Raw genomic sequence first — 23,728 nt, forward strand, 5'->3', positions numbered from 1 at the left:
AATTAATTATTCAACTCTCAACTCTTAAACCTTGATTTTAAACTAGAAGGATTTTTGCAACATCATCGTATATATCTACACAGACTACATTGCAGTAATGTGTAGAGTTTCGGTCGAATCTTTGGATTATTGTTCTTTTCGGATGAGAGAAACCAGCCAGGATTGAATAGGTCATCTTCTGTACATGGAACAAAAACACAACAAATGCATGCCAACATTTAATCGAAGTTTCGGAATATGAATCTTCATTTTCTTGATAAATTTAGTTTCAAAATCTCCAAAGGTAGGTTCTGAAAACTCATTAGATATGGATTCAGAGTCTTGTCAATAATCTTCGAAGAAGTAACACATTTATGCTCGATTTGCTAATTCCTTGAAGTATCATAAGCTGAAGGTTCGAGACTCCGAGGGTCCCTTCAAATATATATTTTTGTGTAAGAGACAGATATGCGGAGAGTCTCTGTTCATATATATAAATCTTACGTTAAAAAAAAAACTATTGAAAATACTCTTCAATATCCATGTCTAGTAAAGTAGACCATTTGTTTATGACAGAGAAAACGATTGTTGCAGCGAATGATATAGATACTTCAATCTGAAAAAGCCGTCCAAGACAGTATTAAAAACCACCCTTAGTCTTGATTCGAGTTTTATTCAAACTGTTCTCTTAATATCAGCAGGGATAAATTATTATTTATACCTCCTTAAGATTGTAATAAATTATCTTTATTCACGAGAACTCGAAGAACCTGCTTTTTAGATGTTGTATCAAATACCTTCTACATCCACAGACATGGAGCACTAAGCCGACTTGACTTGGCGGGTTATTCATAACCCGTTTGATTCAATTAAAAATATAAATTGATCATAACCCGGTTCACATGAAAAAAACCATTTCAAACATGTTTAGTTTTTTTAAATGATATTTTTTATATAAAATAAAAGAATTAAATTTATCCAGATCAACTTCCGTGAGAATTTTCTCTATCCTGTTAAAAAAACTATGACATGGAGAGATTTCCACGCACCTGTATATATATCATAATGAAATTTCCGGATGTCTTCACAAGTTGGAGTAGCCTGCGTCACCTAAGCAAGGCAGCAAGCAAAGTCCGGTAACAGGATTTGACTTAAAAAAAGGAGCAGCTGGGACAGAGGGGTCAAGATAAAAAAAAAAACTGTGGTGTATATTTCAGAGGGGAGAGGCCTGTGACAGTCGGGATACACGAAGGACATGAGATTTTTAAAATTAGAAGGATGCCACTATATTTTTAAAATATTTTATTATTTTTTGCACAGATCCTATTCAAAATTAAAAATATAAAAAAAATTATAATTTATAATTTTTTTTAAATCACTAAAGTTATTATAATATCATGCACTATGGATAACCCAACCCTTGTTTCACATAGAGCTCGAAGTTTGAGTCTTGGACTAGACCTTGATTTTCTTTTGCAGCTTGAAAGGGTGAATGAGCTTTAAGCATTTATGCTTAAGGAATTTCTAAATGCACAATTGTAATTACAGGTAAGTTTCGAAATCATTCTCACATACTAGAATATGTTAGATGAGCAAGTGACTTGATAATGTGGTTTGAATCAGTTGTCAACTCATAAGGGTTTTTTTTAGTTCTTATTCGGGATGGCAATGGGCGATGGGGGATTTCGCCTCCCCTGTACAATATGTTAGATGAGCAAGTGACTTGATATTGTGGTTTGAATCAGTTGTCAACTCTTAAGGGTATTTTTTAGTTCTTATTCGGGATGGCGATGGGCGATGGGGGAGTTCGCCTCCCCTGTGCTTTTTACCTTGTTCTCAAGCAGAACAAATCTTTTCCGCAAACCCTGATACGGCAGGGTTGCCGACTTGCTGGGTGTGGACCAAGGATATACCGTCTCCAACCTCAAAAAATCCATTCCGATTGAGGAGTGAGGCACAAGTTAATCAAGGCAGACAAAATTTGCCACCTCTCGCTAGTTGTTCTATATTTTGGCCTTGAAATATTGACAGAAGTTAAAAATATGTTTCTTTTAGAAAAGATCTCTGAACTGATGGATTTTTTATTCTTCCTCCATCTTTACCGAGTTATCTGATGAGTTTCTTGTAGGGAAAAAAAATACTGATAAAGGAGACTTTTTAAAGCAGAATCAAATATCCTGAAGTTACATTTGGGCAAAATACTAGTACAATATTTCCTCAACCTTCCAGTCGTCATCGTTTCTGTATCTTCGGTGATCATTTATATTTCAGCTAAGTGCTTCGGGACGGAGTGTAGCGTTTATAGATATTCAATTCTCAGTCTTACTGCACAGAAAAGATTGATCTAGCCATCAAACTGAAGGCTTCAATGTCTTGTTATTTGAGACCGATATGTTCACATTTTAGGGAATACAAGAATTATCAGAACAACTTGGGTTCATATGGTTGGAGAATGACTTGAACTCCATGTTGTGGGCACATTGTTAGAACTTCAACTGGGCAGTGGGCATAAGTTGGTGAGAGAGTAAACCTGTAACGTTGCAGGATCATAGAGAGTGCAACCTTTGTTTCTGTAAGTGCAAAGTTCACCCCCACACAAGTTCGAGGTCCCAAACCAAATGGAAAGAATGCAGCAATGTTATTGTTTGTAGCTTTAGCCAACCCTTCTGCAAATCTCTCTGGTTTAAAAAGATGAACATCTCCTCCCCATATTTCAGGATTTTGATGAAGTGCTAAAGTTGAAATGAGGACTTCCATATTAGCTGGAACAGTTATTTTTCCCATTTTAATTTCCCTTTCAACTCTCCTTGTCACAACAGCAGCAGGAGAATATAGTCTTAGAGATTCATTAATTACCATACTCATCTACAAAGAAGAAAAGACAGAAAATATAGTCAAAGAACTGAATCAAATGGTAAAATGTTGCAAAGTTCATAATTTTGGTTAGAAGCCGTGGTGGCATGGTTGCTTACAATTTTCAATTTTGCAATGCTATCTTGACTTGGATTTTGTTGGCCAAATAATTCAAGCACCTCATTCCTTACTTTATCTTGCCAATCTGTGTGAATTGCTAGAAGAAGAACACTCCAGGTAAGGGAGCTTGATGTCGTTTCCTGCCCAGCTACATAAAAAGTCTTGCACTCATCAATGAGGTCATCTACTGATATTTTCTTGGTCTTCTCCGTATGGTGATAGGCCTCTAGGAGCAATCCAAAGAAATCATGTCCATAGCCATCTATATTTCCTAACATTGCCTCTTGCTCTCTTTTCTTCATCATGTTCATGAAAGAGCTTCTTATTGTCGCTTCCAGATTTTCTGATTCAATCTCATCAATTGTCTTAAAAAATTTTCTGCAACAACAAGAAAGGCCATTCATTTGTAAAAAATTATAACCTTGTACATATGAAAAGTGGGAGCCTGAAAATGAGAAAAGTAAAAGATTTAAAAATTCTGGTCAGCCAGATAATTCTCTACAAGGAAAAACTCATTTCAGGCAAGATTATGCCGATGCATGCACATATATGCTGTTTACCCAATTCCAGGAATTCTAATTCTGTAATTGTTTCCTGAAATAATGTGAGCCATCCTCGTTAGCATATCAAATATGTGCTGCCCTTCCAAGTAGCTGCTTCCAAAAGCTGTCCTGGAAATAATTTCTGATGTTAAAACCTTGAACTCTCGAAACACATCTATCTCCTTGCTCTCATAATGTCTCCATCTTTGAAGCATAATCTCTGAACTGGCAATCATTGCTGGAATCATATTCTGCAGAACATAAAAACGGTGCTTAGTAGTTGTTGGTTGAATTACGCTAGGTGGGTAAATTTCATAGATACTTGTGCTGTTTATCTACTTCAGTAGTAGTTTAATTATATATCTGCTAGCTTCACGAACAGTTCAAAACCAAAACAAGAATTTACTTTTAAGCTCCCTCCATGGAAAGCATGGTTGGCCAGTTTTCTCATCTTTAACCATTTTTCACCTTCTGATGTGACAAGTCCATCCCCTAGGAGCTGCTTTACGTAATTTGGGGCCTTTGCTTTTGGGTATGCTCTATCTTTGTTGTTCAATATCTCTTTGATCAGCTCAGGTTCTGTGATGATCAATTGTGGTTGTGGACCGTACCATTGGAGGAAGTTCATCCCTGTACAGAAATTTGTAGTCAAAATTACATTATATAATTCTGCAGACATTTTGTTGATATCAAAAGTTATAATTCATCTAAATTTAAGCAAGGATATTGCTTTTTATCTAAAGTAGGAGAAGATTGTTACCGTAGAGCTTGATCCATGAATAAATGTGAGGTTGAATTATAGGGAATGTATGATGTAATACTTCCTTGGGACTGCTCCTAATTTTGCTTATCATGTTGATGATCTCTTTGGTGTTACCATGCAGGAATCTGTAAGAAGGGCCTTTGATTCCTTGTGACTTCATCGAAGACTGAATGCGAATTGGAGTCCACCACACTTTATGAAAGAACTTGACAAGAATAATGACAATGGATAAGAGTAGACAGCTTGAAAAGTAGAATATTGGGTTCGCCATGACTGCTAGAAGAATGTGTTCTTCACTGACTGAACATAAACAGAGAAACCCTGGTTTTAATATAGAGGGCTTTGGTATCTTGGAATTGTTGTTTGCATGAGAGAAAACTACATTCCCATCTGGCTCTATCCTCTAGACAGGTAGCAAAAACAACCACCACCTGTAGATAGTGAACTGCATTGTAGAATCTATCGAAAAAAGCAGTCCAAGACAACCTGTCCAAAATCACAACCTTAAAGAACTTGCTCGTTTAGCATTTTGCTAGTTTTGATTTTCCTAGAGTTGTCTTCTTCTTCTTTGTTTTGTTGATGACAATTTTATGAACTGGATGAATACTAAATACAAACAGATTTGAATGGATAGATTTTTTTTAATAATTATTTTACTAAATAATATTGTAAAACTCCATTCAAACCTGAACCTAACAAATATACATAATGGATATGCAGTAAATTACATGTAAAAATATTAATACAATTAACAATCCATCTAATTTGTATCAACAATTTGGTCTCTCGTTGCTGACGTGGTGCAATTCATTACCTTAACCATCAACACAGCACCGGCCTTTTGCCGGCAGTCTGTAGACAAATTTCAGACATTGAAAACTACATGAACATGGCGTTAAATATCATGCTTGATGTCATTTATGGTAGCTGTGATCTGAGAAAACTTAGGAAAGTCTTCTCTTTTCTTGTTTGAACAAAACGAAGATGCCAAGACACCAGAAAACTCCTCTCTCGTCTTTTTGTAGACGACAAACAGTACTGTAAGTTCAATTAAGGATGGCTTTATAAGCCTTGCTGTAATCGTTCAAAGACAAATGACTAAAAAGTTAACTATAACATTGTCTCTATAGTTTAGCAAAATCAATTAACTAGTCCCTATGGTATTTCAAATTACATATTTGATCTCTATGTTTTTAAACATTTTATAACTTCTTTTTATCTTTTTTAATTTTCAATTAACCAATCCCATGGTTTTAAAACTGTTGACACTCACACACACACACTTCTCTGAGTTCTCTCTTGTCTTTTTGTAGACGACAAACAGTGTAAATTCAATTAAGGATGGATTTATAAGCCTGGCTGTGATCGTCCAAAGATAAATAATTAAAAAGTTAACTGTAACTTTGTCTCTATAGTTTAGCAAAATCAATTAACTAGTCCCCATGTTATTTCAAATTACATATTTGATCTCTATGTTTTTAAACAATTTATAACTTCTTTTTATTTATTTTACTTCTCAATTAACAAATCTCATGGTTTTAAAACTGTTGATGTGTATATATATTGATGAGATGTTATAATAAAATAGTAGAAGATATTCCGTTTAGCATCATGATTTAATTTAATTTTTGAAAATTCGAGATTATTTATTTATTTTTAATATTCTGATATTTATTTTAAAAAATTTTGTGTTGAGATTAGGACTTTTTTTTTGTTACGGATTGTTTGGGAAAGTTAAGTGAAAGTAAACAAAGCTATTCCACTAAAGCAATTTCGTTTCATTTTACTCAATTTCTCGACTCGCAACAAGATTTGTTAGCCATTGTTTTATGCCTGCTCCTTTTTATGTCTGTGCCTGGTGGTGAATCACTTCTTGAAGCTACTAAACGAATTTACTTTGTTATGTCTTGACTTATTAAATTCATGTTAGAAAAAATGATGATGATCTTAGCATATGCTTTAACGTTCTCACATGAGTGAAGTTTGGTTGAGTGATTTTTGAAAAGATAAAAGAAAATGGTGTATTTTAATCCTACTGAAAGCTAATAAAATTTCATCATGATTAATCAGAGGCCCTTTATTTGTGTAATGTAGTTATCACTGTAGCATAGTTGGCTTTTAAATGTTAAAAAATTGACCCTGAGCTGATATCTGGGTACTGCAGGTTGGTGCGAAGGTTGCTTTCAACAACCTATTAATTGTTTCAAACTGTCTTCTATTATCAGAGCTAGAGGATGCAAGATTAGAATTATGTTCGAATGTACTCACAAACCAGGGCACAAAACAATTTTTTCTCAATCTGGCATGCTGAGTTATGAGGCTTTAAGTTCAGAAATTCTTGACATGCTTCTGTTTATTTGCCATATCTATTTTATAAACCTGTTTACCAAGGTTTATCTCCTCAAAACTTCTTACTTTCGTACAAAGCATATGCAGCTTCATAGAATTTTGCTTGTCTGTGCCTGGTGGTGAATCACTTCTTGAAGCTACTAAACGAATTTACTTTGTTATGTCTTGACTTATTAAATTCATGTTAGAAAAAATGATGATGATCTTAGCATATGCTTTAACGTTCTCACATGAGTGAAGTTTGGTTGAGTGATTTTTGAAAAGATAAAAGAAAATGGTGTATTTTAATCCTACTGAAAGCTAATAAAATTTCATCATGATTAATCAGAGGCCCTTTATTTGTGTAATGTAGTTATCACTGTAGCATAGTTGGCTTTTAAATGTTAAAAAATTGACCCTGAGCTGATATCTGGGTACTGCAGGTTGGTGCGAAGGTTGCTTTCAACAACCTATTAATTGTTTCAAACTGTCTTCTATTATCAGAGCTAGAGGATGCAAGATTAGAATTATGTTCGAATGTACTCACAAACCAGGGCACAAAACAATTTTTTCTCAATCTGGCATGCTGAGTTATGAGGCTTTAAGTTCAGAAATTCTTGACATGCTTCTGTTTATTTGCCATATCTATTTTATAAACCTGTTTACCAAGGTTTATCTCCTCAAAACTTCTTACTTTCGTACAAAGCATATGCAGCTTCATAGAATTTTGCTTGGTTTACCATGCAGTTTTTTGACCACCTTGATAGAATATTAAATACATGTTGCTTGATGTATTAAAACATTTGTTCAGTTTCAAATTTATTTAGGTTTTTCTTAGAATTACAATGGGAATTGAATATTTGATTTTGTTAACTACTGAAACATGAAAGTGGGACTGAAAAGGCCTACTGTTGCATTATTACTGGACTTACAGCTCTATTGTTGCGTTATTACTGTACTTACAGCTCTATTGTTGCATTATTACTGGACTTGCAGCTGTATCTGGAGATCATTTTTCTACAAGCGCAAACTGATATTAGTAGAATCTTCCATCCTTACAGCTCTATTGTTGCGTTATTACTGGACTTACAGCTCTATCTGGAGATCATTTTTCTACAAGCGCAAACTGATATTAGTAGAATCTTCCATCTGGAAATGGATTTCAAGCATCTTCTATCTTTATTACAATTTGGTGTCTTTCCCGTAGATACTTGATCAAAATATGGGATGTTAGTTGGTATCTACAATCATTATTACTGGCAACTGGCCTTTTAAAATATCTCAATTATCCTTAAAGCATGCTATCGTATTAACTTCAACAAAACTAATAGTTTGTGTTGTATGTGCATAAAATGTAATAGCATGGTGATCAATAGCAATGCTAGTATTGTTCACGATCTGTCTTGAATAAGCTATTTGTGGTTGTGGTGACACTGAAACTAATTAAGAAGGAAGTTCTTAAGAACTAAACTCTTAGCATGGGTCCTAGCATTCAGAATACGATGATGCTCGAAATGATTGCATTCTGTGGCTATGAGCACCCTAGTGCAGATGAGATAATGTAATTGGAATAGGAGTCACTATTTTGGATGCAGAATATTTTTTTCACCAGAGCTTGGACCAAGAAACTTTTAGTGTGGGTTGTGTGAGCTTTAAGTGGGTGGTCTCCAGTAGAAGAAATTTAGCTGGGACATTATTTTAGGGCTTCGACTTAAGATTTTTGAAACTGTGCTAAATCCATGGATGATAGTTTGCTCTTCAAGTAGCAGAAACTTGACAAGTGAAGAAGGTATCCTTTGTAGTTTGCGTTATTCTGTTAATGAATTTCTTAATTATGTTAAGGTCTGTCAACGAGGAAACAAAATTTCTTAATTCATTACCTCCAACTGAAAGAGAGGATATTCGTTGTTACAGAAATGCTGATTTTGCTATAGCTACAAATTGCAAGGGTGATTTGGAGATCCATAGGAATGTAGATGGGCTAGAATCTGGCTTTATGTGAATTAATAGTCTGCGGTTTGATAGGCCTTCCGTGGCATTCTCCTGTTACACTCTCACCATGAACTGAAGTCAAAAGCCATGAGAAAAATGTGCAAAATCATCTATGAATTATGTAGAGCAGGGAGTAACGGTAGGCATTGGGCTAGTTCTGTGTCAAGATTTACAACTCAGGTCTAAGAAAAATAGGTCAGGTCTTGAATGCTTTGGATAGAAATTGAATCTTGCTCTCGTTTGTACTTCGTCAATAATCTTATAAAAGATTTTTATCTGTAGTTTTATTGTTCTACATATATCCATGTTAGAAGAAAAGGTTTGAAAGGACTTTGCCTTTCAACGAGTGAATTACCAGTAGTTGAGCTTGGATAATGCTTGCGTGGCGTGTACAGTCCATTTTTGTATTGTGGCTTATTTTGAGATTGACTGTATTACCTAGTGTTTGAACCCGTGAGATTGACCCTAAAGCTGAGGTTTTTAAGATTTTGGTGATTGCAATTGAAGACCTTAGAATGTGAATGCGGAGTGCTCGATTATTCTTCATCTTCTTATCCTGTATCAAAGTTTTACATTCAAAGATGTTTGGCTGAAACTTTGCAACTCCTGATATTTTATGATTGGTAAATACAAAATTCAGTTGATTTTTACAATGTCTGGTATTTCTACTGGACATCCATGGATTTCATCTTATATCAGCGACGACGTTGTAAGTGAGCATGGTCGACACTAGTCAAGGGACCGTTTAATTATATTAACATACACAAAGAAAAAGGGGAAAGGAACGGGAAAGAACTTTTTTTTTTTTTTGGTTGCTTGGTTTTTTTTTTTTCAATTGCAACCTCTTTTTTTTTTTAATCAAATTGACTATTAGTTTCTTATAATTTGTTATAGAAAAACATAGTTAAAAGATATAGGACCAAAGTATTAAAAAAGGCAAAATGTTTGACCAATCTAAAATTAGCATGACAGTTCTTTTTGATCGCTCAATCTTTTTTCCTGATTCATTCCCTTTATTTGTTAAAAGTTTCATTTCAATTTTTATTTTTTCTTATTTTTCAGTCTGTAATTTAAGAGAGAAGAGAAAGATCATCAAATTACAATGATAGAGAAACAAAGTTATCAATTCTTCACAATTTGATGAGAAGAGTTAGATGGTGGTGCTTTATTTTCCTACAAACAAGCCCGAAATTGTAGATCAAGTTATGTTTAGATTTTTTTGGTTTGGTTGATTTTTCATTTTTTGAGAGGTTTTGTGGTGTTTTAGGGGTAATTAGTATTTTCAGGCATGTTTGTGGGTTGATTATTTGGTATTTTATAGCGGAAATGAGTTGAAAAAAACTAAACTTTTTATGGCTAAAATCTCAGTTCTCTAAATTTTTTGGTCACCATATTAGTGCTAGGTCTAGATTTCTAAATGACGCATCGTTCATTTTAGTAAAGATGATATATCATTTTTTTATATAAAAAAGATAAATGGGCTTACGATTGTCTACCCCTAGACAAAGAAAAAAAAAAACATTGGCCTAGCATTAACTTTCTTTCCTTTTTTTTTTTTAATTCTTCTTAGTTTTATTTTTCTTTCAAATTTCTTTGCAAACCCTCCGTTTTTTTACTTGCATTATTATTTTTATTTAAATCTAGATTAGTTGGGCCACACCATAAGACATAAGTCAACCTAGAAGTATAATCATGTTAATATTTATATAAAAAAATAAAACAATAAGTTCATAGTTTTTCTAGTCAAATATGGTTTTGACCAAGTTGGGCAAGTTGTGATTGGACCTACCAAATCAACCAATTATATTAATTTAATTTCCACACAATTTAAATTAAATGCTTTAATTGGTGTAAAAAATAGCATTATGGTGATATTAGCGCATAAAAACCTTGGTCAATTTTATTAAGCCGTACAACTTCAAATTTTGAATTCACAATCCAAATTTTTCTTGCTGCTAAAAATCATGTTAAAAATGGTTGTGTACTTTTTTTGCACCAATTTTTTATCCGTACCGCAATGAAGCACCGGTGACTAGTTTGATACTATAGGGACTGGATACTTTATTTTGATAAACTATGCAGGGACTAGGTGAAACAAAAACTGCTATTGAAGAACTGTTCTGATGCACTGCCACCATGTCTGTCAAGAAATCTGTTGGTAGCCCTACTTTTCAGAAAGAGAATATGACATACAATCCTATCACCTGGGTGTTTGACACAAGTTTAAACATTCTGTATCCTTGACTAGAATACTGGTTTTAACCCATATAAATTTGTTTTTTCCTTCTGATAGGCAAGTCTTTCCTGTCGGTAAAAATATTTCCCTGTAATGTTGCAGCATCAACCACCGCCATAATGTGAGCTTATCCTTCCCTTCTGATTATTCAATGAGAGATATCGTCGGCAACGGAAATATTAGAAATTTGGGGGCCACAACTATTGATGATGTCCTTCTCATCACTGACAATTCTGAGAGCGACAATTGACAGGTATGTTACACCAGAATAGATAAAAAAGAAAAGAAAAAGGCAGGTGGACTTTTAGAGATTGTGCAAGTGCCTAAAATTAGACGGCTAGAAGTTTTGTCATGGAATCTTTATGTGGAATTGTGAAGTAACTTCTTTCAACCATTCTGAGATGCCATTTTCAGCCTTAATTTATATCATTTGGAAGTCGAAATGCGGTGAAATGTTGCGAACTGAGAGAAATAATTCATTCTAGGCAAGGAACTAACATGATGAAATTATGGATAGCATAAACTTGCCTTGTGGATCATATATCCTTGCACCTCCATTAAAGCTTTCAAGCAGTATTTGTTAAGCACATTGCTCAGACGGAATTTGAACCAGCTGTTCTTCGAGGTTAATAACCATGTTTAATTGTGCAGAGACTTTCTTTATGTGGCGTAGATCCATTTACGTCTAATAAATGAATTATATGTCCATAACTTCCTGCATCAGATTTATTTCAAAGTCCTTGTTTTCATCAATACCATCTGCATTTTGCAGTCCAAGTGTAATCTAGCATATCTCAAGCAAGCCCCTATTTTACAGTGCCTCGAATAGGATTTGAAGTCCATATCGTGGGCTTATTGTTAGAATGTGCTCTGGTGAGTGGACATAGGTGGGTGACAAAGTGAACCTGTAATGCTGTAGGATCATAGAGAGTGCAATCTTAATTTCTGAGAGTGCAAAGTTCAAGCCCACACAACTTCGAGGTCCCAAGCCGAATGGAAGAAAAGAAGTGGCATTATTCCTTGTAGCTTCGGCCACCCCGCCTGCAAATCTTTCTGGTTTGAAAAGGTGTGCATCTTCCCCCCATATTTGTGGATTATTGTGAAGTGCAAGTATTGACAAACTCAGAGTCATCTTTGCCGGAACAATTAGCTTCCCCAGTTTGACTTCCCTTTGGACTTCTCTCGTGAGATTGAAAACTGGAGGATATAGCCTTAAAGACTCATTAATAATCATGGTCATCTACAGGGAAAAAGCAGAGAATTTATATACCTAACTGATCAGAAGTTACATGTTTATGCACATATTGATGAATTTGATTAGGCACTAGGGAACTACGGTATGCTTACAGTTTTCAGTCTTCCAATACTATCAGGACATGGATTTTGCTGGCCAAATATTTGAAGCACCTCCTCCCTTGCTCTGTTTTGCCAATCTGTATGAATTGCTAGAAAGAGAAGCGTCCAGGTAAGTGAGCTTGTGGTTGTTTCATGTCCAGCAACATAAAAAGTCTTGCACTCATCGATCAGATCATCTATTGATATTTTCTTGGTCTTATCGTTTTCGTGATAAGCCTTTAGAAGTAGACCAAGAAAATCACTTCCATAACCATCTGGTTCAGTACCCATCAGCACCTCTTCTCTTCTCTTTATAACCTTTAACATAGAGTCCCGTATCCCTCGATCAAGTTTCTCTGATTCAATATCATCCCTTGTTTTGAAAAAATTTCTGCCAAAACAGAATTCTAATAACTATGCATGCGAAAATGAATTGAAAAAAAAAATTGTAGGAAAAACAAAAGGATACTAACTACACTACTATAAATCATGTTTTAGTAGAAAAGGAGGGTATGGTGCATACTTAATCCCAGAAATTCCAACTTTATAGTTGTTTCTGCCAACTATGAGAGCCATTCTCGTCAGCATATCAAAGATGTTTTTCCCTTCCAAATAACTGCTTCTGAAAGCAGCCCTGGAAATTATCTCTGATGTTAAGACCTTGAATTCTTGGTAGACCTCTATTTCCTTGATTCCCTCCCGTCTCCATCTGTCAAGCATTGTCTCTACACTCACGATCATTGCTGGAATCGTCCCCTATAAGAAAAATGATCTGTTTGTTCAATTTAGTTTCTGGAATACTTGCATCAGTACACTTTGCTGTAAATCTCGTCAACAATGTAAACATCGCAAGTAATAACTTACTTTCAAGCTCTCTGCATGAAATGCGTGGATCGCTAGTTTACGCATCTTAAGCCATTTTTTACCTTGGGACAATACAAGTCCATCCCCTAAGAGCTTCTCTGCATAATTTTGGATCACAAATTTAGGGTATGCTCCATCTTTATTGCTCAATACCTCTTTGATCAGCTCAGGTTCAGTGATTACAAGTTGAGCTTGGGGACCATACCAATTAAGAAAGTTCATCCCTGGTAGCATTTGCAAATTTTAGAATTCTCATTTAAATAAACTTCCAATCAAGAATGCAATCCTTGAGGGTTTAAGCAACATATAAATCTTACCATATAGCTTGATCCATGAATAAACATGAGGTTGAATTCTAGCAAGCATCTGGTGTGACAGTTCCATTGGACTGCTCATGATTTCATTTCTCATATTGTAAATCTCTTTGGTGTTTCCATGTAGGAACCTGTAAGGAGGACCTTTCATGCCTTGTGACCTCATCGCAGATTGTATTCGAATTGGATCCCACCATACTTTGATGAAGAACTTTATGAGATGTAGAATGAAAAACACACACAGGCTACTTAGAATGAAAATTATCAGGGCTTCCATTACTACCACAGCCAAATCCCTTCAACTACTAGAGTTATTGTCAACCCAGTCATTCACTCATTGACAAGGGCTCAGGAAACGTGAGAGGTTTGCAGAGGAAATAAAATATGTACTAGAGTTTTGTTTTGGTGTCAGAGGGAAAAAGATACTTTATTTTGATAATCACATGTTCTTTTCTGCCCAGGTCACATTCTAAAATAAACCTGTCCAGAACATCAACGAGAGATTCCATTTTTAACCAGGCAGCTGACTTACTCAGTTGTCGCAAGCCTCTCAGCTAAGGGATGTGCAAAGAAAAAACGTTTGTCTGATAGCGATTTCTTGTTTTTTTTTAATTCTTCACCGGCGATGTAACTTTTCCTTGCTGGTACCGCTCTCCCTCTGAGGATCCCACTGCCACAGGACCACAATTGATGGTGATCTTTTCTTTTTATTCCCTTTTCTATTAGAATAAGTTCAAATCTGTTAGTTTTATAGTTTATACCGCTACTTGTGGACGCAGCCCTGAATTATTATTTTTTTTAATCAAAAATGACTTTCAGCATACGTGTTTTTACGGATGAAAAAAAATCTGTAATAGGATCATAGACTCAACTACATAAAATTAGTTGTTAGATGATTTAAATAAAAAATTAAAAGAGATAAAGATTAACTAATTATTAAAAAAAATTACCGTAACTTGATTTTTTTTTAAATAAAACAAATAATATAATTTGATTCCCAACTTATTAAATATGAAAGAATAAAGTTAAATAAAAAAATATCTAAATTAATCTGAATTTGAATAATAAATTTATAACTCGATCAATAAAATCTGAATTTGAATAATAAATTTATAACTCGACCAATAAAAACTAAGTCAACTCAGCATAAAAACTAAGTCAACTCAGCATGAAAAGAATTGAATATAAGCCGTTGAATGTCATTTGCACTTTTTATTTTATTTTTTGTTATTATCACTACAATGTGGTTTGACGTGCATTGGTATGCTTTACAAACACCAGAAAAGCAACATTGTTAACAAAAGCAAGCACCTCCTCTCTCAAGCTTTCTCCATGGAAAGCGTGATTGGCTAGTTTACTCATTTTTAACCTCTGGATAACACAGGTCCATCCACAAATAACTTTCTGATGCATTTCCGGGACCCTCCTTTGGAAAATGCGTCCGCACTGCCGTTGAAAATCTCCTTAACCATCTGAGGATCTGTGACCACCAATTGAGCTCGAGTACCATGCCAATAAAGGGGGCTAGTCTCTGTACCAATTTTCAGATGTATTATTGCAAGTTGGTTCAAGAATTCTACCGAGAACACTATCACTGAAGATCCTAATCAATTATTATTCTTACTACAGAGCTTGACCCATGAATAAATGTGTGGCTGAGCTTTTGGTAGTGTATGATGAGACAAATGATCGATGGGATTGTTCAAGCTCTCCTTTCCCTTGTTGTTTATCTATTTTGTGTTTCCATGGAGGACTATGTAAGTAGCACCTTTTTATTCCTTGTGATCTCATAATTGATCGCAAGAAAATTGGATTCCACCATACTTCTTTAAAGGACGTGCAAGAATATAGAGGAGGGAGCAACACAAACAAACCTGAAATCCAATTTATTTTTTTGATAAAACTAAATTTAATGGAAGAAAACAACACCTAAAAGATTAAAAAAATTCTCTAGAAGCTCCAGTTACTACTTCCAAGCCCGACTTTTACTAAAATACATGGCAGCCCAATCCCATGCTGGGTGCATGCCCGAACTCAATAATAAAAACCCAAGCTCACCATCTAGCCACATGTCTACTGGTTGGCGGATGCTCAACTTTGCTGGGTACACTGCCTAGCTAGTGCGGGGTGCACTGCACAGCAACTTTGGTAGGGTGTTGGGAGTGACATACGCAACCTTGTTAGGTGCGCTACCCAAATATTGTTGAAGGTGTACCTCACAACCTCGTGGACTTGAATTAGTATGTGTGAACCTGTTTTTCATCTTTAATGGGTTTAGATATATTTCTCGAGCCCAACACCCTTTTAAAATTTTTTTTCCAGACCTCACATGAATCATTTAGTGTTTTATATTTATTTAATATTTTTTTTAATAAAATATATTTTAAAATATTATAAAGATAAAATTATATTTTAACTTTTTATCTTCGCAAACAATAAAATTCATGAATTATAAATATATCAAAAAAATTTTAAACTTGAAGTTCATAATTTTTTTATTCTTAAAACTTTTGATATATATATATATATATATAATTTTTTTTAAATATCATTATATTTTATCTCTCTTTAAAATTACTAATTTACATATCAAATTTTTTTTATTTTTATAAGAGATTTATATAAATATCAGTTATTATTCACCTTAACTTATTAACTTATTACTAGTTTTTAACTACCGAATATAATGCTATTAAATATCTTAACTAAAAAAATAAATAAAATGATTTAAATTAATAAATTATCTAAAATATCGATTTTATTTCTAAACATATTGAAATTAAGGCTCATCGCTTGTTGTCTACATCGGGTTACTTTCGATGATACAAGGTTCCTAGGGATCTCAAACTTGTAGTGGGAGGTAGAAACTAAACACTAGACTTTGGCTTTACTGGCAGAAGAGAGAGAGAAACAACTGTACATCAACTATAACATGGTTTTGTTTCATTGACTTCCGGTAATGCCACTGGGTGCATGTCTTTGATGTGATAGCAAGAGATTTGTAGCTCAAATACATCTAAGACGACACGTTCCCCTCTTGTTTTGGTTTTAGACCATGCAGCTAGTTTTGTTCTCATGCCTCTGTCTCCCACCTAAGATATTAATTATCATAATTTTTAAACCGAGCTCGGTAGCTGATCCAATTCAAGGTCCGGGTTCAGGTTTTGGCTGGATCATTAGGTTTTGACCGGGTCGAACGGGTCAGCTGAGTCAATTTTTATTTTTAAAAAAATTCAAAACGACGTCGTTTTAATAAAATAAATAAATAAAAGTCAACGGGTTACCACCGGGTTTTTGACCGGGTTTTGCCGGGTCGTCCGGGTTTCCGGGTCAACCCACCGGGTCGGCCGGGTCATAGCTTACCTTATTTTTTCATCAACCCGACCCGTTTCCAGCCCCGGGTCAGCCGGGTCCCAGGTCAACCCGCCGGGCCGGGCCGGGTTTTAAAACTATGTTAATTATTATTATTATTATTATTATTATTAAAATAATAATAATAATAATAATAATAATACTAATAAAATAAAAATCAATGCCTGTCTTAATATATTAACCGCCATCGTTGTAAACCATTCTGCATGGAAACAGAACAAACTAGGTAGGCTGAACCAAAAAACAAGAATTGCCAACCAATATGCTTCTTTTGTTAGCTTTACTCCCAGCTTTTTGGTCACTCTCATAAAACTCTTCACATTTGTGAATTACTAATCTCAATCATAGTTATGATATCAGGAAAATTATCACGTGAGGAAATCCATGAACTATAGAAATTGCATGAATGCAAATTAATTGTAGTAATTGATAAGAAAATTTTCCTCTTCCATTTGAACAGCAGAAATTTCATGATTACATTCTTGGGTAGGTTAATGAATTTATATATTTGATTATCTTCTAAAATTCAAAAGATATAAATTGTAAGTTATTTAGTGTTTGAAATAATGATTAACTTCTTCTTTTTAATATAAGGAACTCTAAGCTTATAATGCAAGTTTTGATCACCTATAAAAACAATTCTTATAAGAGGGGGACTTAAATACCCTCCAATGATAAAATTAATATTTTTATGTGAAATGTATTAAATAACTTAAAAAAAATTTAAATTCTAGAAATAAAAATGTTTGTTATTGAGTTTTAAGTTTATTAGTGCTATGAAATCTAAATATTTTTATCTTAAAAGATAAGAAGTTGTACATCATGATGATTCAAAGAAATCATTTACGTTGAAAAGTTCTCTATTTTCAGCGATATTAATAAGAGACAATATCTCTTATATGTTATAAATGAGATAGTAAATATAATAAGTCTCTTAAAAGGCTTTATATACATGTATGAAATCATTATCTTAATATGACTAATTATTTTAGATGGAGAAACATGATAGTCTATTATATATATAGTTAATTGTATATAAAAAGTCTTAGAATTTAGTAATGTTTAAATTCTTTAGGTCTAGTCTTGAATTTGACTGATTGTAAAGTTCAAGTATTTTAGGTTTGATATTTTTGCTAAACTTATTTGATTTTAAAAAAATTTATTTATAAAAACTTAACAAAAAAATCAACTCATCAATTGCCCCCGTACCTTTCTTTAATGCATCGTCTAGCATTTAAAAACTTAGGAGATGTTAAGGGTGAACATCAGCTGGTAGATGTCTTATCGTCTTTTAGAAAAATATGGTATAACATTATAGATTTATAAAGATTTTAAAAGAAAAGAAAAATGCTTTTAGAAAGATCACCCGATGACGTTAAATAAATATTGTAGGATTTTAGCCTTTTTATGGATACAGAGGAGGTGCCATCTATTTTGTATTCATGTTTTTTTTTTTTATATATACTCTTCTTAAATGTTGTTGATATAACATGGGATAAAAATTTTCAATATTTTACAAGAAAAGAGCAGTTTCTTTTTAAATTTTGTTATTATTAACTTGATTAACTGTAAAGTTCAAACACTTTGAATTCAATATATTGTTCAGATCCACATCACATTGATTGGGTACCAAGTTCAATTTGATTTGATTTAAGAAGATTTTTATTTATAAAAATCTTAAGAAAAATTAACTCATCAATACTGGATGCTCAATAATCTTTCGATTCCTGATATCTGGAATAAGAAAAATACAATTACAGTGAAGATTTACAAGGTCTCAAGCATGATCTGGACTCCATGTTGTGGGGACATCGCAAGAAGGTGAGCTGGTGAGTGGATATACGTTGGAGATAAAGTAAACCTGTAATGTTGCAGGATCATTGCAAGCGCAATCTTTGTTTCAGTAACTGAGAAGTTTAACCCCACACAAGTCCGAGGTCCCAAGCCAAATGGAAGAAATGCACTCATGTTATTGTTTGTAGCTTTAGCGACCCCATCAGCAAATCTCTCTGGCTTGAAAAGGTGAGCATCTTCTCCCCATATTTCAGGGTTATGGTGAGCTACAAGAACTGGAATATAGATTTCTGTATTTGCTGGAATAATTAGCTTCCCCAATCTTACTTCCCTGCGGACCATCCTTGGGATGTGAACAGCAGGAGAATATAATCGTAGAGTTTCATTCATAATCATGCTCACCTATAGTAGGAAACGAGAGAAGGTTTGGATGAAATTACTGAAAATAATGTACTTGTTCAAATTTCCAAAGTTGGAGAGAATATAAATTTCTAAAGCTGTTAAAAGCTAGAATAAATTAAGTACTAAACAACTAGAATATTAATGATGTGTTGTATTGAGGATGCATGACATTTCATCAAAAATATCACTGACATTTTTTAAATTTCTTGCTAAAAGTCGATCTTATTCTAGTTATGCCATGCTTACCGTATTCAGTTTTGTAATGCCTTCTGGGTTTGGATTTTGCAGGCCAAATAATTCAAGGACCTCCCTCCTGGCCTTATCCTGCCAATCTGTATGAAATGCTAGAAGAAGAACAGTCCAGGTGAGTGAGGTTCTTGTTGTTTCATGTCCAGCAAAATAGAAGGTTTTGCATTCATCAATGATGTCTTCAACTGATATTCTTTTTGCCTTATCTGCTTCATGATGAGCCAACAATAGTATACCAAGAAAATCACTTCCAAAGTCACCCCGTTTTCCCTCCATTGCTGCTTTCTCTCTATTCTTAATCATATTTATGAAGCAATTTTTTATCTCTTGCTCGAGCTTGTCTGATTCAATGTCATCCCTCGTTTTCACAAATTTTCTACAGTGGAAAATGATAATTCAAATTCACAATGGTTTAGCACTTACAAAAGGTAGATTAATGGATTGGTCGGAAAAACTTCAAAAAGATAACAACATATTGGCTATTAATGAGATAGGTAGGTATATAATAGCTATTTGTGAGGAGGGTAGGCACCTGTGCCAGTAGCTCTATAATTATAAATTAGGTGTGTGTAGTGGATGATGATTGTGCGTCGCTTTACTGACAATACAACCGCCTTGATAATTAGGCTTGAGTTGTATAATAATAGTAGATATGATTGCGTAGTGCCATACTAATAAGGCATGTATTCATAACTTTACAAATTAGGTGTGCCATGTGTTTGGGCAGCAAAAACATATATATGACATTATTATTATTTTGCTTTCTTTTCCCTTTCTTCTTTGTATATTGTGTGATCAAGTAAATTTGAAAATTAAAGTTGAGAATCGTTAAAAAAAGAAAAGTTATTGATGTGTATATTACACTCATTAACATAAATTTCTTCGGGTTCTAGCAGTTCTAGCAGTATGTATAAGATTATTTTAATTTCAATAGAAACCTGTTGAATTTGTATCAACAAGCCTTCTCTCATTGTATGACGCAAGTTCCATTCAAAGACACAATAACACAATGATGGCTTGCCATTTTTTCTCTCACTTTTTTCTCTTTTTTGGGACGGGAGCCTACTTGAGCTAACTTCTTTTGATAACCTCTCTTGTTCATGCTTATTTTTAATTATTGGGCAATTAGGCCTTCGGCCCAACGTTTTGACCGGATAATAAGCTATCCAATCTTTGTTTGTTTACTACATGGGCCTTTTCGCCCATGACAAACTATTTATAACTTATATTTTTGGCCACCACAAGTTCACAAAATATATAGACACCAAGTTAGTTAGGCACACATAGATAGATGGAAATGGAGAAATGTAGGAAACATACCCAATTCCAGGAATTGTAATCTTATAATGGTTCCTGACAATAATGTCACCCATTCTGGTTAACATGTCAAATACATGTTGTCCTTCCAGGTAGCTGCTTCCAAAAGCTGTCCTGGAAATAATTTCTGATGTCAAAAGCTTGAACTCTTGAAACACGTCAATCTCCTTGCCATCATGCTGTCTCCATCTTTTTAGCATCACCTCGACACTGGCAATCATTGCCGGAATCATGCTCTGTGAAAGAAAACAAGAGAAACTCTTTGATTGATATGAGTTGTTTTAATCTGTATGCACTTTAAAAACAATTAAGAAAACTGGAAAACAGTACTACTTTCAAGCACTCTGCATGGAAAGCATGGTTGGATAGTTTTCGCAGCTTGAACCATTTTTCACCATTGGCTGCTACAATTCCATCCCCCAGAAGCTTCTTCATGTAAACTGGAAGATTTCTTTTCGGAAATGCCCCGTTTTTATTGTTAAAGATTTCTTTAATCAGATCAGGTTCCGTCACAACCAGTTGAGCTTGAGAACCATGCCAATACAGGAAAGTCATCCCTAGACAAGATTTACATACAAGAGAGAGAATTTGTAAAATTCCACAAAGTTGGTGTTTTGGATTTAAAAAAACTGCTCAGAACGAAGCTTTGTTATTGATTTACCATAGAGCTTGATCCATGCATGAATGTGTGGCTGTACTATCGGGAGCAACTCATGACATGATAACTCCATGGGAGTGCTTTGGATACTCTTTCTCATATTGACGATCTCTTTGGTGTTTCCATGGATGAATTTATAAGAAGGGCCTCTGATTCCTTGTGACCTCATCATGGATTGTATGCGAATTGGTTTCCACCATACTTCTTTCAAGAACTTTACAAGAATTGAGAGGAAGGCTAAACACATGCAACATGTGATATAGAATGCCAGGTTTCCCATTAATTGTCGATGGCTTCAACTAGCTTGGAATACAAAATTGGATTGCACTCCTTGATCATATTATATGAAGGATTTAGAGGAGATTGTTATATTTTGGCAGAGGATGAGGAAACTAGATTTGTTGTATATATTTACTGGACGGAAGTAACAAAGAAGGCACTCGGTTGCTAGCTAAATTTCTTTCAAGAGATGTAGTAATTATTGGATAGCATTGCCGGCTTCCATGGCAAAACCAGTCTAATTAACTAGAAAACATTGTAGTCATGCCAAAACCTGACAGGGACACATAATTAAGCCCCATAATTTTATACATATGCCGCTTTCACAGTTAAGTGGCATTTCTTGCTTTCACACTGAGGACGATGACATGGTATCATTATTCTTGTATGCTGTAATGCTCCTATGATAATCTTTTACTAGTATTTTTTTTTGGCACATGCCTTGCAGAATCATTCAGAGTTCAATCTTTATTTCATTATATGCAAAGTTCATGCCCACAAAACTTCTAGGTCCCATACTAAATGACAGAAATGCTGAAATATCATTTTTTTGTAGCTTTTGCCGCCCCTTCTGCAAATCTCTCAGGCTTGAAAATGTGAACATCATCTCCCTATAACTGAGGGTCATGGTGAAGAACTACATGTGAAGCAAAGACCTCCATATTTTCTGGAATTATTAAATTTACCAATCTCGTTCACTCTTTTAACTTCACGTGAACTTAGAGATTCATTGATGACCATGCTCATCTACAAAGCAAGAAATAAAACAAAAGAAATTAGTTAAAGTACTTTGAACATGACATAATAAGAAGTTGATAGATTCTGTTAGACTCTATAATGGTTTAATTTTGCTTACGGTCTTCAATCTTCAGATGCCTTTTGGACTTGGATCCTGTTGTCCAAACAATTCAAGGACATCGTTCCTTACTTTTTTTTCTGCCAATCTCCGTGCATTGCAAGCAGCAAGACAGTCCAGGCAAGCGCACTTGTGGTCGTCTCTTGTTCTACAGTGTAAAAGTTCTTGCGGTCATCAATCAAGTCATCTATTGCTATCCAATTCGTCTTATAAGCACTGTGAGAGACCTTCACTAGTTGTCAAAGAAAATCACTTCCATAACCATCCATTCTCCCTGTCCTTGTCTCCTCCTCTCTTTTCTTTATCATCTTTATAATGCTGTTTCTTATGCTTTGGCCATGTTTCTCTGCTTCAATATCATCTTGTGTCTTAAAGTATATTCTGCAACAATAGAAAGTGGTTGATGTTAAAAACTAAACAAGTGAAAACAGCTACTCCATCATAACACTTGTATGGAGTGCTTTTCCAGTTGGAGATCAAGGAGATTAATCTTTCGTCTTAAAAAAGTTTTTGGAATAAAGGAGAACCATCTTCTTCAACATTTCAAATATCTGCTGCCCTTCCAAGTAGCCGCTTCCGAAAGCTGTCCTGGAAAAAACAATTCTGCAAAAGTTCAGCCAAATACAACAAATGACACATGAGAAGCTTTATTTCCTATCAGTTTACAGTTTCAGACAATAATACTGCACAAAATTATTTACCCCCCTCAACTACAGGAAATCTTATCATGACCTTTTTCTCCGCTTGTAAAGCATGGTTGTATAGTTTTCGCGGTTTGAGCCATTTTTCACCCTTGGCTCCTACAATTCCATTCCCCAGTAACTTCTTCTCTAAACTGGAAGCTTTCTTTTCAGGAATGCTCTGTCTTTGTTAAAGATTTCTTTATCAGTTCAAGTTACGTCAAAATATGTTCATCTTGAATACTAGTGGATTTGGCCTCAATTTTATAGTTTACAATAATCTACCTATCAACTTCTAGACAAAGAACCCTCTATCCTAACAATATTTATCACTGAGATTTTATAATGCTGCATAAATTAAGACGAACCCCAACTCTTCATATGACTTTATTGCTTTTCTGTTTTCATTCACTTCCTAAGAAGCTGGAACACTTTTTCTTTCTTTTAGAGCTAGAATGCAGAAATGTATCCTCTCTAGGGGTTACAGGGAATAAACAAGTCGATGAAATGAATGATTATTGAGGCATTTCGCGCACCCATCCATGGCATTAAAAGCTTGCATACAAGCACATGCCCAACTTGGTATCTTTTGTTCTGTTTTTCACACTGCCTTGATCATGACTTGAAGTCCATGTTGTGGGCATATTGCAAGAACGAGAACTGGTGAATGGACATAATTAGGTGATAGGGTGATCCTGTACCGTTGCAGAATCATTGATAGTGTAATCTTTATTTCATTATATGCAAAGTTCATGCCCACACAATTTCTAGGTCCCATACCAAATGGCAGGAATG

The 23,728-nt window shown here is 34.5% G+C and overlaps 4 protein-coding genes across 4 annotated transcripts in view; all 4 read right to left on the reverse strand.

Moving 5' to 3' along the window:
* Nucleotides 1-2,400: 2,400 nt before the first annotated feature.
* LOC105119204 (cytochrome P450 CYP749A22-like) lies at nucleotides 2,401-4,700 on the reverse strand. The gene is made up of 5 exons (XM_011017330.1): nucleotides 4,255-4,700; nucleotides 3,901-4,124; nucleotides 3,513-3,745; nucleotides 2,952-3,330; nucleotides 2,401-2,844 (listed from the first exon to the last, which is right to left on the reverse strand). The coding sequence occupies exons 1-5, from the start codon at nucleotides 4,526-4,528 to the stop codon at nucleotides 2,401-2,403; spliced, it is 1,554 nt and encodes a 517-aa protein (XP_011015632.1). The 5' UTR covers nucleotides 4,529-4,700.
* Nucleotides 4,701-11,496: 6,796 nt separating this feature from the next.
* Nucleotides 11,497-13,810, reverse strand: LOC105114729 (cytochrome P450 CYP749A22-like). The gene is made up of 5 exons (XM_011011384.1): nucleotides 13,330-13,810; nucleotides 13,013-13,236; nucleotides 12,672-12,904; nucleotides 12,161-12,539; nucleotides 11,497-12,053 (listed from the first exon to the last, which is right to left on the reverse strand). The coding sequence occupies exons 1-5, from the start codon at nucleotides 13,601-13,603 to the stop codon at nucleotides 11,625-11,627; spliced, it is 1,539 nt and encodes a 512-aa protein (XP_011009686.1). The 5' UTR covers nucleotides 13,604-13,810; the 3' UTR covers nucleotides 11,497-11,624.
* Nucleotides 13,811-18,465: 4,655 nt separating this feature from the next.
* LOC105119210 (cytochrome P450 CYP749A22-like) lies at nucleotides 18,466-21,015 on the reverse strand. The gene is made up of 4 exons (XM_011017340.1): nucleotides 20,794-21,015; nucleotides 20,464-20,696; nucleotides 19,141-19,519; nucleotides 18,466-18,894 (listed from the first exon to the last, which is right to left on the reverse strand). The coding sequence occupies exons 1-4, from the start codon at nucleotides 21,013-21,015 to the stop codon at nucleotides 18,466-18,468; spliced, it is 1,263 nt and encodes a 420-aa protein (XP_011015642.1).
* Nucleotides 21,016-23,305: 2,290 nt separating this feature from the next.
* LOC105114748 (cytochrome P450 CYP749A22-like) overlaps nucleotides 23,306-23,728 on the reverse strand; it is a 2,909-nt gene continuing 2,486 nt past the window's right edge. The window contains exon 7 of the mRNA XM_011011410.1: nucleotides 23,306-23,728. This exon is cut by the window's right edge and continues 268 nt beyond it. Within this exon, the coding sequence (XP_011009712.1) occupies nucleotides 23,535-23,728 (194 nt within the window). The 3' untranslated portion in view covers nucleotides 23,306-23,534.

The sequence above is a fragment of the Populus euphratica genome, unplaced genomic scaffold, assembly GCF_000495115.2.
Source record: "Populus euphratica unplaced genomic scaffold, PopEup_1.0 scaffold5.1, whole genome shotgun sequence".
Lineage (NCBI taxonomy): Eukaryota > Viridiplantae > Streptophyta > Magnoliopsida > Malpighiales > Salicaceae > Populus > Populus euphratica.

Coding starts and splice junctions, on each gene's coding strand:
- LOC105114729 (XM_011011384.1), bottom strand. CDS start 13,603: ATGGAAGCCCTGATAATTTTCATTCTAAGTAGCCTGTGTGTGTTTTTC. Junction 12,905..13,012: donor TTCATGCAGAGAGCTTGAAA/GTAAGTTATTAC, acceptor TTTTTCTTATAG/GGGACGATTCCAGCAATGAT. Junction 12,540..12,671: donor GTTGGAATTTCTGGGATTAA/GTATGCACCATA, acceptor CTGTTTTGGCAG/AAATTTTTTCAAAACAAGGG.
- LOC105119210 (XM_011017340.1), bottom strand. CDS start 21,015: ATGACTTTCCTGTATTGGCATGGTTCTCAAGCTCAACTGGTTGTGACG. Junction 20,697..20,793: donor TCCATGCAGAGTGCTTGAAA/GTAGTACTGTTT, acceptor TTTCTTTCACAG/AGCATGATTCCGGCAATGAT. Junction 19,520..20,463: donor ATTACAATTCCTGGAATTGG/GTATGTTTCCTA, acceptor TTTCCACTGTAG/AAAATTTGTGAAAACGAGGG.
- LOC105119204 (XM_011017330.1), bottom strand. CDS start 4,528: ATGGCGAACCCAATATTCTACTTTTCAAGCTGTCTACTCTTATCCATT. Junction 3,331..3,512: donor ATTAGAATTCCTGGAATTGG/GTAAACAGCATA, acceptor TTGTTGTTGCAG/AAAATTTTTTAAGACAATTG. Junction 2,845..2,951: donor GCATTGCAAAATTGAAAATT/GTAAGCAACCAT, acceptor TCTTCTTTGTAG/ATGAGTATGGTAATTAATGA.